At 43.6% G+C, this 15080-nt stretch overlaps 1 protein-coding gene across 1 annotated transcript; it reads left to right on the top strand.

Annotated features, from left to right (window-relative positions):
* Nucleotides 1-1932: 1932 nt before the first annotated feature.
* DMBT1 (deleted in malignant brain tumors 1) lies at nucleotides 1933-14684 on the top strand. Its single transcript, XM_061364249.1, has 14 exons — nucleotides 1933-1999; nucleotides 3612-3659; nucleotides 3843-4154; nucleotides 4557-4966; nucleotides 5401-5764; nucleotides 6169-6570; nucleotides 7013-7378; nucleotides 7642-7689; nucleotides 8586-8739; nucleotides 9040-9248; nucleotides 10270-10442; nucleotides 10835-11229; nucleotides 13076-13347; nucleotides 14017-14684. Exons 1-14 carry the CDS (start codon nucleotides 1933-1935, stop codon nucleotides 14187-14189), a joined length of 3393 nt encoding a protein of 1130 aa, XP_061220233.1. The 3' UTR covers nucleotides 14190-14684.
* The last annotated feature ends 396 nt before the right edge of the window (nucleotides 14685-15080 follow it).

Genomic DNA, 15080 nt, shown 5'->3' with positions numbered 1-15080 from the left:
CGTGCGAGTGTGTGCAGCTGGGTTTGAATATCTTGAAGAATGGAGGAATCATAACCTTGCTGGGAACCAATTCACTGCATGACCACCCTCATGGTGACATTCTTTTTTGTTATGTTTAAATAGAATTTACTGTATTTCAATTCATGCTTGTTGCTTCTTGTCCTGCCATGAAGCACCACTGAGAGGAGTCTGGCTCTGTCTTTACTCCAGTCCATCAGGTTTTTGTACACCTTGATGAGATGTCCCTGAACCATCTCTTCTGTGAGCCTCTACTCTTATGAGAGATGCTCCAGTTCCCTAATCATCTTAATGGCTAGGCATACTTCAGTATGTCCATGTCTCTCTTGTACTGGGGAGCCTGGAACTGGAACCTGCAACCCAAGTGTGTCTCACCAGTGCTGAGTACAGGCGGATGGTCACCTCCCTAAACCTGCTGGCAGCACTTCTCCGAATGCAACACCAGGATGCCACTGGATCATGGTCAGTTTGTTCACCAGGAACCCCAGTCCTCTTTCTCCAAAACTGCTTTCCAACTGCTTACACCTGGTCTGTACAATGGTCTTATTTTTCAAGAATTTAGAAGCAGAATTATGATCCTGTAGCCCCTTTCCAATAACTGTGTGTGGTCGCTCCAGAGAGCACATGGTATAGTTCTTGCTTTTGTTAGGAACAGTCAAGCTGTGAATAGCAATGTTCAGGCTTACATTTCTTTATTAACACATGAATACAATCAGTTGTATTTACCATTGTCCTCCAGTTTGTTTGTTCTTCTCAATGGCTGTTTTGAAAGCTTCTGATTCTGGACTCTGGCCTTTTGTCTTTCCTTCCTCTATTCTAGCTCTGTGAACATTTGCACAAAGAGGACTCCTTATTTCCGCTGTCTCTAGACCCAAGCTATGCTTTTCTATAGGAGGAAAATTGAAATATATGAGCAGAAATCATGAGTTATGTCAACTATTGTGATTTGGTTACCATCTGTATCATAGCCAAAATTAAAACATAGGTACAGCCTGGAAGAAGTGTAATGAGTAGAATATTAGACCAACAATTGGCCTGTTTGTAGCTGGCCTGTATTTCTCCTCGTCAGATGAGGAGAAACAGTAGATGTGAAAAATAGTGACTCCAGCAAACAGATTAGAAGGACAGGATTATGGGCTTTTGTACCCTAAGTGATCTATATCTCCATTAAGACTTCTCATAGGCCAAACAAGGAAACCAGTTCTAACAGGAATTTTGATTTTACTTCAACCCATACTCCTTTCCCTTTTTATAAACTTTGTGATTCAAAGGATTGAAAGAAGCCTTTTTGGCAAATTCAGCTAAGGGACATAGAAGAAGATTAAGGGAAGACATTGGTAAAGCAAAGCATGATGAAGTCCACTTAGGGTAGGTTACAAATAGCTGGTGTTAATTTACTTCTGATACCTGACATAGTCCCACTTATGATGTGCAGTTCATGTACAAGCAGCAAGGAAACCAGCCCGTAATTTCAAGTGGAAGCTATAAGAAATATAAACACTTATGAGACTGGAGCTCTCTGGTGAGGCATGTATCAAAAAGCCTGCTATGGATTTGCTCTCTCACCTTACAATACGTTACAATCTGCTTAAGTAAGTCATTAGCTAGAAGCAGTAAATGAATAAAATTGGGATGGTGGGGGCAAAGAAACACATTGATTCATTAGTCTGGTTCCAAAGGTAACACTGGGCCTGCACATACCGTTAAGATAATTTATAATATGGGCACTAGGACAAATTTTCCAGGAAACTGAAACTTTGGCATTCTTATATAATCATTCTGTAAAGATCAGTCATAAAAATATTGCATAAGAAATCAGACATACCTGAACCAGACTGACCTTGGGACCCTCACCTTTTCACAAGTGCAGAGTATAAATTCTGATGCTCTGCTTTATTGGCAGCTCTTGACAAGATGGACATCACCAAGAACTTGCTTTGGTTATTCCTCCTTAATTCAGCACTCCTGGATGCCATGTCAGGTAAACCACTTATAATCTTTAAAGAACATTCTTCTGAAACAGGTAGTTAAAAAAGGGATATCTAATGCCTCTGCACTGGTTCCATACACGGAATTCACAAGCTAGTATAATGAACTTTGTGCAAAGATTAGAAGCAAGCCAGACTGAAATTAGGTAGCATCATGTTGTCTTATGAAATATATGACCCAATTGATATCGTGATTAACTATTATCCATGTTGAAGTAAATTTAGTACAATGAAACAAATATTATTCTGGTTTGCAGTAGTGTCTTGTAGCACAGTATAAACCAAATTTAAAAAATTACTACCATGAAAATACTACTGGAATATTTTGTTCCTATACATGTGTGGCTTTCAGTATGGAATTAAGAGGGAATATAATTTATTCAGCTGCAATGCATATTTGCTTTGAAACACTTAAAATTCAGCCTTGCTGATGCACATGGAACCACCCAATACTTATTTAACTTTATAAAATTTAAGGGAAGTATAATAGTAAGGCAGATATTGTACTCTATATGGTATTAATGAAGAAGTTTTTAAAATTGGTTACTAATATGTCCTAGAGGGAAGGATGCCTCTATATCATGAGAGGATGCATGTCAGTGAGCAAAAGATGCAACAGATCTTTTTCCTAAAACTCCTCTTCCAACAAATATTCACCACACCTCTTTTGTCTGTCTTGTCCAAAGCTGTGAGTCTCCATCTGCTGTTGTACTAGTCACCATGTGGAACAAGTGAGTCTCCTTAGAAGCAAGTTCCTCAATACTGTTCTTATTTTCATTTCTGAAACAGTTAAGTGAAATTCATAGATCTGAGAGAGGTAGTCTTCACAATGTTATTAAAATTAAAAATTCCTCACTTGCTTCTTTCCCTTATTCACAATTACAGGTATCATCGCCATGGCCACCATGCCAATTCTTCATGTGCATCTGCATTTTTCATGTTTTCTGTCTATGCATTATTTTGGGGCAGTACTAGTGAGTATTCCAGCTCAGGGACCTGAAAATGCCCAGTGGCAGGAGGCACATGTAGGAGCATGGTGCTGTGAAACATTTGAACCAAGGCAGGGCATCAGTCTGACAGCCCTTGGGGCTAATGGGCATGCAGCATGAAAACCTGGAGAGAGCAAAGCTCTGAGGTGGAATGCAACACAACCTAAAAGATGCATCTCTCTACAGAAAACATAACTCATATGAATTTTTTGCTTCCATTCTCAAATTTAGACACTCACTAAAACAAGACATTTACACAAAGAATCATAGTTTCATAGAATCAATGATAAACTGCATAATGGTTTGAATTGGAACGTGACTTCAGACAGGAGATAGATCAGAGCACTGTCTAAAGTAACCTTAAATGCTTCCAGGGATGTTACACCTACAAGGACTCTAGGTAAACAAGAAATTAGCATTTCTTTCCCTAGGGATTAATGTTTTGGAGACATATTTAAAGGCTGTGGTTTTACTTACTCAAACCATGGATGACCAGCTCCCTAAAGCTATCCATTGGCACACAAGATGTGCTGACACCAGATGTGCTGGAAGAATCCATAGCATTCATCCTTCTCCATGGCATCCTCATATGATTCTTTCTCTTTTTCTCCTACAGATGCCACAACCTCGACCACAGAGAGCTTCATAACATCCGTTCCTCCAGGTAGGTCTCCATTTCTCATGGTTTTCCTGGCCACTTCTTTTGGCAGTGCCAGTCAGTGGCTCAGAGGTTGGGCTTGGATCTTCTCCATGGGAGAGCAGAGAAAAGGAAAGACACAGCCTCAGCAAGCAGAGAGTGGCAGTCCTAGAGCTTTTCCCACCTTTTCCCTATCTCCTCCATTCCCAGGTGCCTCCCTGAGCCTGGTGAACGGTAGACACCAATGTGAGGGGCGCGTAGAGATTTGGCACTCTGGGGGCCGGGGCACCGTCTGCGATGACAGCTGGGACCTGAGGGATGCCGAGGTTGTGTGCAGGCAGCTGGGATGTGGCTTTGCTGTTGCTGCAACATCCAATGCCTACTTTGGACAAGGCACGGGCAGTATCTACCTGGACGATGTGCGCTGCACCGGGAGCGAGTCCTCCCTCTTCCAGTGCAGCCACAATGGCTGGGGTGTCCACAACTGTGGCCACAGTGAAGATGCTGGTGTTGTCTGCTCAGGTATCATTGCTTTTCTTTCTTAAATACCAAGACACTTTCAAATACAGGTTGTTGTGGTCCACAATTGACTCTGTGTTGGCGACATCTTCAGAGATTGTGTTTCTGTTGCTTCCTCCATGGGTGACCAGGCTCCTAAGACACACAAGATGTGCACTGCCCATCTGCTGGGCTGACACTAGCTTCCCCAGTGCTGGAAGTATCCATGGCTTTCATCCTTCTCCATGGCATCCTCACATGCTTACTTCCCTTTTTCTCCTACAGATGCCACAACCTTGACCACAGAGAGCTTCATAACATCCGTTCCTCCAGGTAGGTCTCCATTTCTCTTGGGTTTCCTGGCCACTTCTTTTGGCAGTGCCAGTCAGTGGTTCAGAGATTGGGCTTGGATCTTCTCCATGGGAGAGCAGACAAAGGGAAAAGCACAGCCTCAGCAAGCAGAGAGTGGCAGTCCTAGAGCTTTTCCCACCTTTTCCCTGTCTCCTCCTTTCCCAGGTGCCTCCCTGAGCCTGGTGAACGGTAGACACCAATGTGAGGGGCGCGTAGAGATTTGGCACTATGGGGGCCGGGGCACCGTCTGCGATGACAGCTGGGACCTGAGGGATGCCGAGGTTGTGTGCAGGCAGCTGGGATGTGGCTTTGCTGTTGCTGCAACATCCAATGCCTACTTTGGACAAGGCACGGGCAGTATCTACCTGGACGATGTGCGCTGCACCGGGAATGAGTCCTCCCTCTTCCAGTGCAGCCACAATGGCTGGGGTGTCCACAACTGTGGCCACAGTGAAGACGCTGGTGTTGTCTGCTCAGGTACCATTGTCTTCCCTTTGCAGTCATCAGGAGAGTTTCAAAAATGGGTTTTTGTGGTCCACAATTGACTCTGTGTTGGCGACATCTTCAAAGATTTTGTTTCTGTTGCTTCCTGCATGGGTGACCAGGCTCTCCTAAGACACACATGAAATGCACTGCCCTTCTGATGGGCTGACACCAGCATCCCCAGTGCTGGAAGAATCCATGGACTTCATCCTTCCCCATGGCATCCCCACATGCTTCTTTCTCTTTTTCTCCTACAGATGCCACAACCTCGACCACAGAGAGCTTCATAACATCCGTTCCTCCAGGTAGGTCTCCATTTCTCATGGTTTTCCTGGCCACTTCTTTTGACAGTGCCAGTCAGTGGCTCAGAGGTTGGGCTTGGATCTTCTCCATGGGAGAGCAGAGACAAGGAAAGACACAGCCTCAGCAAGCAGAGAGTGGCAGTCCTAGAGCTTTTCCCACCTTTTCCTTATCTCCTCCATGCCCAGGTGCCTCCCTGAGCCTGGTGAACGGTAGACACCAGTGTGAGGGGCGCGTAGAGATTTGGCACTCTGGGGGCCGGGGCACCGTCTGCGATGACAGCTGGGACCTGAGGGATGCCGAGGTTGTGTGCAGGCAGCTGGGATGTGGCTTTGCTGTTGCTGCAACATCCAATGCCTACTTTGGACAAGGCACGGGCAGTATCTACCTGGACGATGTGCGCTGCACCGGGAACGAGTCCTCCCTCTTCCAGTGCAGCCACAATGGCTGGGGTGTCCACAACTGTGGCCACAGTGAAGACGCTGGTGTTGTCTGCTCAGGTATCATTGCTTTCCTTTCAAATATCAGGAGAGTTTCAAATACAGGTTGTTGTGGTCCACAATTGACTCTGTGTTGGCGACATCTTCAGAGATTGTGTTTCTGTTGCTTCCTCCATGGGTGACCAGGCTCCTAAGACACACAAGATGTGCACTGCCCATCTGCTGGGCTGACACTAGCTAGCATCCCCAGTGCTGGAAGAATCCATGGCTTTCATCCTTCTCCATGGCATCCTCACATGCTTCCTTCTCTTTTTCTCCTACAGATGCCACAACCTCGACCACAGAGAGCTTCATAACATCCGTTCCTCCAGGTAGGTCTCCATTTCTCATGGGTTTCCTGGCCACCTCTTTTGACAGTGCCAGTCAGTGGTTCAGAGATTGGACTTGGATCTTCTCCATGGGAGAGCAGACAAAGGGAAAAGCACAGCCTCAGCAAGCAGAGAGTGGCAGTCCTAGAGCTTTTCCCACCTTTTCCCTATCTCCTCCTTTCCCAGGTGCCTCCCTGAGCCTGGTGAACGGTAGACACCAATGTGAGGGGCGCGTAGAGATTTGGCACTATGGGGGCCGGGGCACCGTCTGCGATGACAGCTGGGACCTGAGGGATGCCGAGGTTGTGTGCAGGCAGCTGGGATGTGGCTTTGCTGTTGCTGCAACATCCAATGCCTACTTTGGACAAGGCACGGGCAGTATCTACCTGGACGATGTGCGCTGCACCGGGAATGAGTCCTCCCTCTTCCAGTGCAGCCACAATGGCTGGGGTGTCCACAACTGTGGCCACAGTGAAGACGCTGGTGTTGTCTGCTCAGGTATCATTGCCTTCCCTTTGCACTCATCAGGAGAGTTTCAAATACAGGTTATTGTGGTCCACAATTGACTCTGTGTTGGCGACATCTTCAGAGATTGTGTTTCTGTTGCTTCCTTCATGGGTGACCAGGCTCCTCAGACACACAAGATGTGCACTGTCCATCTGCTGGGCTGACACTAGCTAGCATCCCCAGTGCTGGAAGAATCCATGGCTTTCATCCTTCTCCATGGCATCCTCACATGCTTCCTTCTCTTTTTCTCCTACAGATGCCACAACCTCGACCACAGAGAGCTTCATAACATCCGTTCCTCCAGGTAGGTCTCCATTTCTCATGGTTTTCCTGGCCACTTCTTTTGGCAGTGCCAGTCAGTGGCTCAGAGGTTGGGCTTGGATCTTCTCCATGGGAGAGCAGAGACAAGGAAAGACACAGCCTCAGCAAGCAGAGAGTGGCAGTCCTAGAGCTTTTCCCACCTTTTCCCTGTCTCCTCCTTTCCCAGGTGCCTCCCTGAGCCTGGTGAACGGTAGACACCAATGTGAGGGGCGCGTAGAGATTTGGCACTCTGGGGGCCGGGGCACCGTCTGCGACGACAGCTGGGACCTGAGGGATGCCGAGGTTGTGTGCAGGCAGCTGGGATGTGGCTTTGCTGTTGCTGCAACATCCAATGCCTACTTTGGACAAGGCACGGGCAGTATCTACCTGGACGATGTGCGCTGCACCGGGAATGAGTCCTCCCTCTTCCAGTGCAGCCACAATGGCTGGGGTGTCCACAACTGTGGCCACAGTGAAGATGCTGGTGTTGTCTGCTCAGGTATCATTGCTTTCTCTTTGCAAAATTCAGGAGAGTTTCAAAAATGGGTTCTTGTGGTCTGCAATTGACTCTTTGTTGGTGACATCTTCAACTGTTATGTTGTTTGTTGCTCGCACTGTAGATGACCAGCTTGTCAAGATCACCAGGCTCTCCATGCCCCATGTGATGGGCTGGCTATATCTTCCCCAGTGCTGGAAGAAACCATGGCCTTGTCCCTTCTTCCACGGTGTTCTCATCTGCTTCTTTCTTTTGCTTCTCTGCAGATGGCACTAATGTTACCAGTGTTCCCACTCCACCAGTGACGACTCCAGGTTCATATTCTCTTTTCTATTTATATGGTGCATTACTTTTGAGATTTATTTTTTGCAAGATTTTATGTTGGAGTCATAGCATTCACACGTTGTAATGCTTTTGGGAAAAGCCGTTGGGGGTGCTGTTTAAATCCTACATGTATCTCCCCTGTGTCTGCCTGATTATTTTCCTGGGGTGGGACTTCAGACTGTATTGATTTTGTGGAGAAATATTTCTTTTCTTCACTATTTTTTTTGTTATTTGGGCCAGCACCACTTGTTTCCTTTCATACCCACTTATGTCTTAAGCCTACCAAATGCAAAATGGAATCAGAGACTCAGAGATCTCTGAAGAGATCATCCCACTTGTAGCCTGAGTCAGAATAGCACCATTCTTCAGTTCTCTCTCTAGAGATACGTACCTCCCATATGAAGATAGTCTGAGAAAGTTGGGGCTGTTCAGCCTGGAGAAGAGAAGGCTGCGTGGAGACCTCATAGCAGCCTTCCAGTATCTGAAGGGGGCCTATAGGGATGCTGGGGAGGGACTCTTCATTAGGGACTGTAGTGATAGGACAAGGGGTAATGGGTTCAAACTTAAACAGGGGAAGTTTGGATTGGATATAAGGAGGAAATTCTTTCCTGTTAGCGTGGTGAGGCACTGGAATGGGTTGCCCAGGGAGGTTGTGGATGCTCCATCCCTGGCAGTGTTCAAGGCCAGGTTGGATGAGGCCTTGGGTGATATGGTTTAGTGTGAGGTGTCCTTGCCCATGGCAGGGGGAGTTGGAACTGGATGGTCTTAAGGTCCTTTCCAACCCTAACTATTCTATGATTCTATGATTCTAGATAGAATATATTTTCATTTTATTATAAATCAATCTAAATATATCACATTTATATATATATTTTTTTTTTTTCAGCTAAAAAATATATTTGTGGTGGCTTACTTTTTAATCCCTCCGGAACACTTCAGAGTCCTTATTATCCTCTGAATTATCCAGATAATGCAGACTGTCTGTGGCAAATACAAGTGGAGAATAATTTCCGCATTACACTCACATTTAGAAATATTCAGTAAGTAAACTGCTTCTTGCTTGGGGAACAAATGAGTCTCAGACCTCTACTGCAACCACAGTTAGAATCATAGGGTTGGGAAGGACTCTAAAATTACCTAGTTCCAACCCAAATTCCCAGGCACGTATCCCATGATTATAATTTGCATGGCTATCGTGTGAGCGAAGTATTTTAGTTTATTATTTGTTGTTTTTTATTATTTAATTTATTTATTTTTTATTATTTAGTTTATTATTTGTCAGCACTTAAAACCCGAGGGTTTCAAATGTATTTTATTATACATTCATGTTTCTTCCTCAGGTTGCAAGGTGGATGCCAGAATGACTATATTGAGATTTATGATGGGCCACCCAACACTTCTCCTCTGCTTGGAAGAATTTGTTCTAATTATGGTCCTACATACACATCATCGTCCAACTTCATGGCTGTCAGGTTTCGCAGTGACTCCAGGTATACCGGTAGAGGGTTTCATGCTGAGTATCGATCCATTCCAACAGACCATAACACCAGTAAGTTTCCATTCTGCTTGTAATGTTTTCTTTGCTTAGAAGCTTTTATACCTCTATTTTATTTGCTAAATAAGTATTAATGTTGCACATAGGTGACATTCCTACTTGAATTTCAAAATTATAGCCATCAGAGAATAATCTTTTTTTCATTTAAAAACCATTTTAAGCATCAAATTAATTGCCTTGAGATATTTTCTACAATGGCCAGTCTAAAATCATATTTCTTCTTATCACAACATTATTCATATTTTTTTTTCCTACCTTTGTGGGCAGATTTTCATGGAATCATAGAAATATTGCTTAGAAAGGATCTTTGGAGGCTTCCTAGTCCAAGTATTCAAAGCAGAACTGCTGCCTGTCATCAGATATCTCTCTGTACTAATGGCCAGACTCTCCCCCATGTCATTGTTTTTCACGCCATGGACTCACTGAACTGTCATGATGACCTAAAGGTCCTTTCTGACCCTAACTTTTCTATGATTCTATGATCCCCCTACTTACACAGCATTTCTGTAAGCCATTGTGTACATTTAGCTCTACACCTTCTATAATAGCTTTTGGATTCTTGTTCAGAAAAAAATCCCACTTTTTAGCATTTTTGTGTATACAGGTGATACAGACTCAAGGTCTCAGCAAAAGCCTATTGTAAGCTACATGTTTTGGTCAGGTTAGTAACTGACGGTCTGCTGAAGTTTGTCAGAGACTCCTGCTTATTCATGTCTAAGATGCAAAAATAAGTGGTTTGTCTTATGAATTCTCTCCGCTAAATGGCAGGCTATTGCATTTGTTGAAGCTGTAACAGGCATTGGAACAGGCTGCCCAGGGAAGTGGTGGAATCACCATCCAAAAACTGTGTAGACAAGGCCCTTAGTGATATGGTTTGGTGGTGGCCTTGGCAGTCCTGGGGCAACAATTGGACTAGATGATCATAAAGGTCTTTTCCAACCTAGCTGTTTCTATGGTTGTATGCAAATATTGTCAAGTACCTGAAATAATTTGTAATTCACATTTTCTTCTCTAGCTCTTGTATGCTTTCCAACATACATGCGCGCAGCAGTGGACAGGCGTTATCTCCAGTCACAGGGCTATTCAGTGTGGAACATCAGCTTGTCTGATCCTTACTGTAGACCAACATTTACATCAACTGAGGTTATATTCAACATTCCATACAATGGCTGTGGTACACATAGACAGGTAGGTGTCAACATATTTTGGAGAGTTCTCCAGGTTTGGGCTTGGAAATTTAATAGACATTTGCAAAACTGTAATGGATTGCAAATGGTGTTGAAGCCCACAGGCATTCAAAACACAGAAAAGAAATGTGCTTCTGGAGGCTAAGATTTCTTAAACATTCCTGCTTATCCTTCCCAGTGCTTAGGCAGTCCCTGTATCTGTTTCAGAGTGATGGTGTAGAGAACAAAGTATAGTTGATAGTTAAGTGAACAAACCCACCCATGTTGCTTGGGGTTTCTGAGTATGACAAGTTCTGACTAATATTAGGACCTGGTACAATGCAGAACTTCACAGTACACACTGTGAACATGACTACATGCAATGATTTTGTACTCGTTTAATGTTTTGAACAGGGCAACAATGAAACGATCACCTACTCCAATGTGATAAGAGTGCCTGCTTTCGGTTACATCATCAAGAGGCAAAGCGACCTTTACTTGAGTGTCAACTGCAAAATGCTCCGGAACACCTGGGTACAAGCGATGTACATTGCCAATGACATCATTAATGTCAATGAAAGTCTGTCCCAGTATGGCAGATACAGCATGAACCTGACATTCTACAATTCCTCATCTTTCTTGTGGCCAGTGCATGACTTCCCATACTACGTTGACCTGAATCAGAACTTGTTCCTTCAAGCTTCCCTTCACAGCTCTGACCCAAATCTGGTGGTGTTTGTGGACACATGTGTGGCATCACCTGATCCTAACAACTTTAGAACACTGGCTTATGAATTGATCAGAAGTGGGTAAGGACTTTCTAGAATGACTTAAGTATTTGCAGGCATAGTTCTGAAAGAGATTCATTTATGAAAGAGGTGACTGAGGGCCAGTGTATGTTGGTTGCAATTCTCAATACAAACATACTTCTAAGAAAGACCTTTTGGGAAAGCCTGAAGAAAATATAACAAAAAAATGCCATTCAGAAGTTGCAGTCAAGCACTGAGCACACTCAAGGAGGCAGCATAGAAACTGGGGCCTGAATTTGTTTCTGAAATTGATACATGAATTGTTGGGATGCCAATGGTTCTATGTTTCCATACACAAGAATTAAGATTTCACAGCATCATAATTAGAGTGCAAAACAGTCCGTTCAAAGAGAAGAGAAATTATTTAGCCTTCCTTTGCTACTCTAGAAACCTAAAACATTTTGCTTAATTTGTGCCTTCTGATTTGAAATGGAAAAGTTGTGGATTCTTGTAAAGGACGCAAAACCGACAAGGAACTAAAAGCATAAAGGTGTGGCTCTCAGTGTTCCATTTTGTTCCAGGAATGAAAAACTCATTTTAGCTTATTTGTCTTCTGTGCTTGGTGAGATTGAAATTTCTCTGTCTCCCAGGAAGGTGTTCACATCAGTAACCTTAGCAGTGTGGTATCCTACTGCTAAGCTGTAAATCAGGCTTATGACAAGCTAATGAAAGGACACAGTGCCTCCTGCCTGTTGAGTGAATGTCTTCCCTTTTACACTTGATAAGAATCTTAGGACGGTTTTGTCCTCTTGTTGGGTTTTCTTTTTATTTTAACTATAAAAACACATATCAGTAAGTGGGACACAGAAGGACTGCCTACCTTTGTGAGCTGGACGTTCACCAGGGAGTGGTGACATGGAACCGTGCAAAAAGCAAACGTATTTCATAGAACCCTAGAATGGTTTGGGTTGGATGGGAGGTTAAAGCTCGTCCAGTTCCAAACCCTGCTACAGGCAGGGACACCTTCCACTGGACCAGGTTGCTCCAAGCCCCATCCAACCTAGCCTTGAACACTAAGTCACTGACATTATAAAGATCAAGTGTGTTGGGATACCACTGCAGTATAAAAGAAATTAAGAATGAGAGGACTTAAAACTCTTGGTGTGTTTATTAGGGAAATGAGCGTGAATATAAATGAAGACAACTTTGAAATATCCTGGGGTAACAATTGTGGATGAATTATGGTGATCTTTTAAAATTAAACCAGAATGACCAGGATCCAGGTTAGGTAACTTCTAAGGTTAGAAATTGTCAGGAAGTGAAACTCGTTGGCAGGAAAGTTAACCAAGCAGCTTGCCCTGTGAAACATCTGGAGACCTCGGTGAGGAGTCCAGATTCCTCAAGCGAGGTACTCTACATACACTGAAGGACTGAAGAGCATGCTTATTTTCCAGAATAAAATGTATATTGGTATAATTTTTGTCCTTCTATTATAGAAAGGGGCCCTTTCTCTTTCTGCAACAAGCTGCAGGGGCCTCCTTGCAGTGAGTAATCCTGTTTGCAAATGCAACCCAGGTCCTCACCTGAAACACAGAAACCAGCAGAACCACTAGTCATTTTTCAGCTATTCTTGGTTCAGCTATTTTTCAGCTATTCTTGTTTACATAAAATTTGTTGAGCTATGAAACCCCTCTATCACATGCATACTGTGGTAGAAATCACTGCCACTCGTACGCTTTTGTCTTAATTGCTCTTGTTGCTAAAACCACTTTTTCTCTCTATCATTTTGAGTTCTCTTACACTTTCACCTTCTATTTTTATATTTAAGCACAGAAATACTGCACAGAGATAGTGTAATATTGATTTTATTCACAATAGCTAATCTGTTCATTTTATGTCTTCCTAGGTGTGTCAAGGATCCTACCTACTCTTCTTACTATTCACCATACAGCAGTGTTGCTCGGTTTGCCTTTAATGCTTTTTCATTTGTTAATCGATACCAATCAGTTTACCTGCAGTGTGAGCTGGTGGTGTGCAGGGCCTATGACTACTCTTCCCGCTGCTATCAAGGTTGTGTTAATAGATTCAAGAGGGATGCAGGCTCTTCCCATGAAAAAATGAGTGTTGTTATTGGACCTGTCCAGCTTCGGGAAGCTCATGCTGAGAACAGGAATGCGGGTAAGTTTAAATAACTTAGATAACGTAAGACTCTGTGTATTACTGTATGTTTGTGTGTCAGACATGAAATTCAGCTCTCAAATATGCCTTTGCTGGTTTATCCACCACTCTGCTCTAATTCTTCCGTGGAATTTTTTATTACTTTTTAAATACAATTGCTCTGTAAAGTTTACAACTGTTTCCTTTCTCTCACAGTTTAGATCCATTATTTATTCTGCACATGTCAAATGGCAATTTATTCAGTTCTGTGGGAAGAGGGATGAGATGCAACTCATCTCCCTGCAGGATTATATTACTTTTTCAAAGCTGCCTGTGCCTGACTGGCATGTCACATTTATTAGCAACCAATCCATAGGTCCCCTTGCAAATCGTGTTTCCCACTGTCCTGTAGCTGCTGGTTCTACTATAAGAAAGCAGCAGCTTATGGTCTTAGAGTATAATCATTACAAACTTAGTTGCTCTTTAACTTTTTGCCGTAATCTTTACTTGTTTGGCATGGGCACAGAATCATTGATGACACAATGTACAATAAACCAACTTGGTTTCTGGTAATCTGGCAAAATCCAGATTGCAACATTTTGGTTCAAGCTCTCTTTGCCTAACTACCTTTGAGATTAACCAGGTCAGGAAAACAAATGTAAACCTCTTTCTTTCCCTTTTTATGCACAGAGCTGGCATCTGACATCAAGGTGAAAGGGGAGTCTCGGGACGCAGTGACTGCTGCCAGCTCTCACGTTCCTCTGGCTGTGACTATTGTGGTGCTGGCTGCTGCTGTTCTCACAGTGGGGGGATTTCTTTTGAAGCGTAAGCTGCATGAACCCATCCCATACCAGATAATGTGAGAGGCACACCAAGACCTTCCAAGGTGGAAGACCATTTTCAGCAGCCATCTGCTTCACTGTTCGGTTTTGCAATCTGTGTAGAGGGTAACTCTCACTTGACTATTCCACCTAGATTTTGTTTGAATGATCTGTATCAAGATTCAGACTGAAAATCTGTATCAAGGGAACACCAAGTGTTACCATGAGCTGAACCTATAAAGGAGCCTGGCTTTAAATAAAGTACAAATACACTTCAGGTCCTAAGACAGGTTGATTCTTCCATCCCAGCATCCGAATAAGGTACCATTTTCAACACTGGACATTTCAGAGCATCTCAGTTGAGCTCCTGTTTGAGTGTCTGTCTGAGAAGACTGATTTAAGTGACTTGAGAATGAAGAACTGACTTATTTTGCCATTGCTGATACACAGATAAAACCCCTTTGTAGCACCATAAGATACTTTGGAAAGTACTCTGAGAGAAATGTTTCTTTGCAGTAAAAATACCTTAACAATGAACCATGCTCCTGTGCAGCATTCTTTATTTAGGGGGTGTGGTTCTTCACAATTACTTATTTCTGTGGGAAATGTAGGGCATTTATAAGATTTTGTATAGAAGATAAATCAAATCTGTTACATAAATGTGTAATCAAGAAAAAGCAGGAAAGAAAGGACATGGAACTGTTGGAACAAGTCCAGAGGAGGCCACGAGGATGATCAGGGGCTGGAGCACCTCCTGCATGAAGATAGGCTGAGAAAGTTGGGGCTGTTCAGCCTGGAGAAGAGAAGGCTGCGTGGAGACCTCATAGCAGCCTTCCAGTATGTGAAGGAGGCTACAAGGATGGAGAGGAACTCTTCATTAGGGACTGCAGTGGTAGAACAAGGGGTAACAGGTTCAAACTGAAACAGAGGAAG

Source organism: Neopsephotus bourkii, unplaced genomic scaffold, assembly GCF_033783945.1.
Source record: "Neopsephotus bourkii isolate Nb327-2 ecotype Australia unplaced genomic scaffold, CSIRO-AGI_Nbou_v1 NB_1189, whole genome shotgun sequence".
Classification (NCBI taxonomy): domain Eukaryota; kingdom Metazoa; phylum Chordata; class Aves; order Psittaciformes; family Psittacidae; genus Neopsephotus; species Neopsephotus bourkii.
Note: the sequence above shows the minus strand (reverse complement) of the source record. Positions and strands in the feature narration are given on the sequence as shown.

What these genes read in the sequence shown, in the direction of transcription:
- DMBT1 (XM_061364249.1), top strand. Translation starts at nt 1,933, where the DNA reads ATGGACATCACCAAGAACTTGCTTTGGTTATTCCTCCTTAATTCAGCA. An exon ending in TGCTGGTGTTGTCTGCTCAG is followed by an intron (nt 4,155 to 4,556) that starts GTATCATTGCTT and finishes TCTCCATGGGAG; the next exon opens with AGCAGACAAAGGGAAAAGCA. An exon ending in GCTGTGGTACACATAGACAG is followed by an intron (nt 10,443 to 10,834) that starts GTAGGTGTCAAC and finishes TGTTTTGAACAG; the next exon opens with GGCAACAATGAAACGATCAC.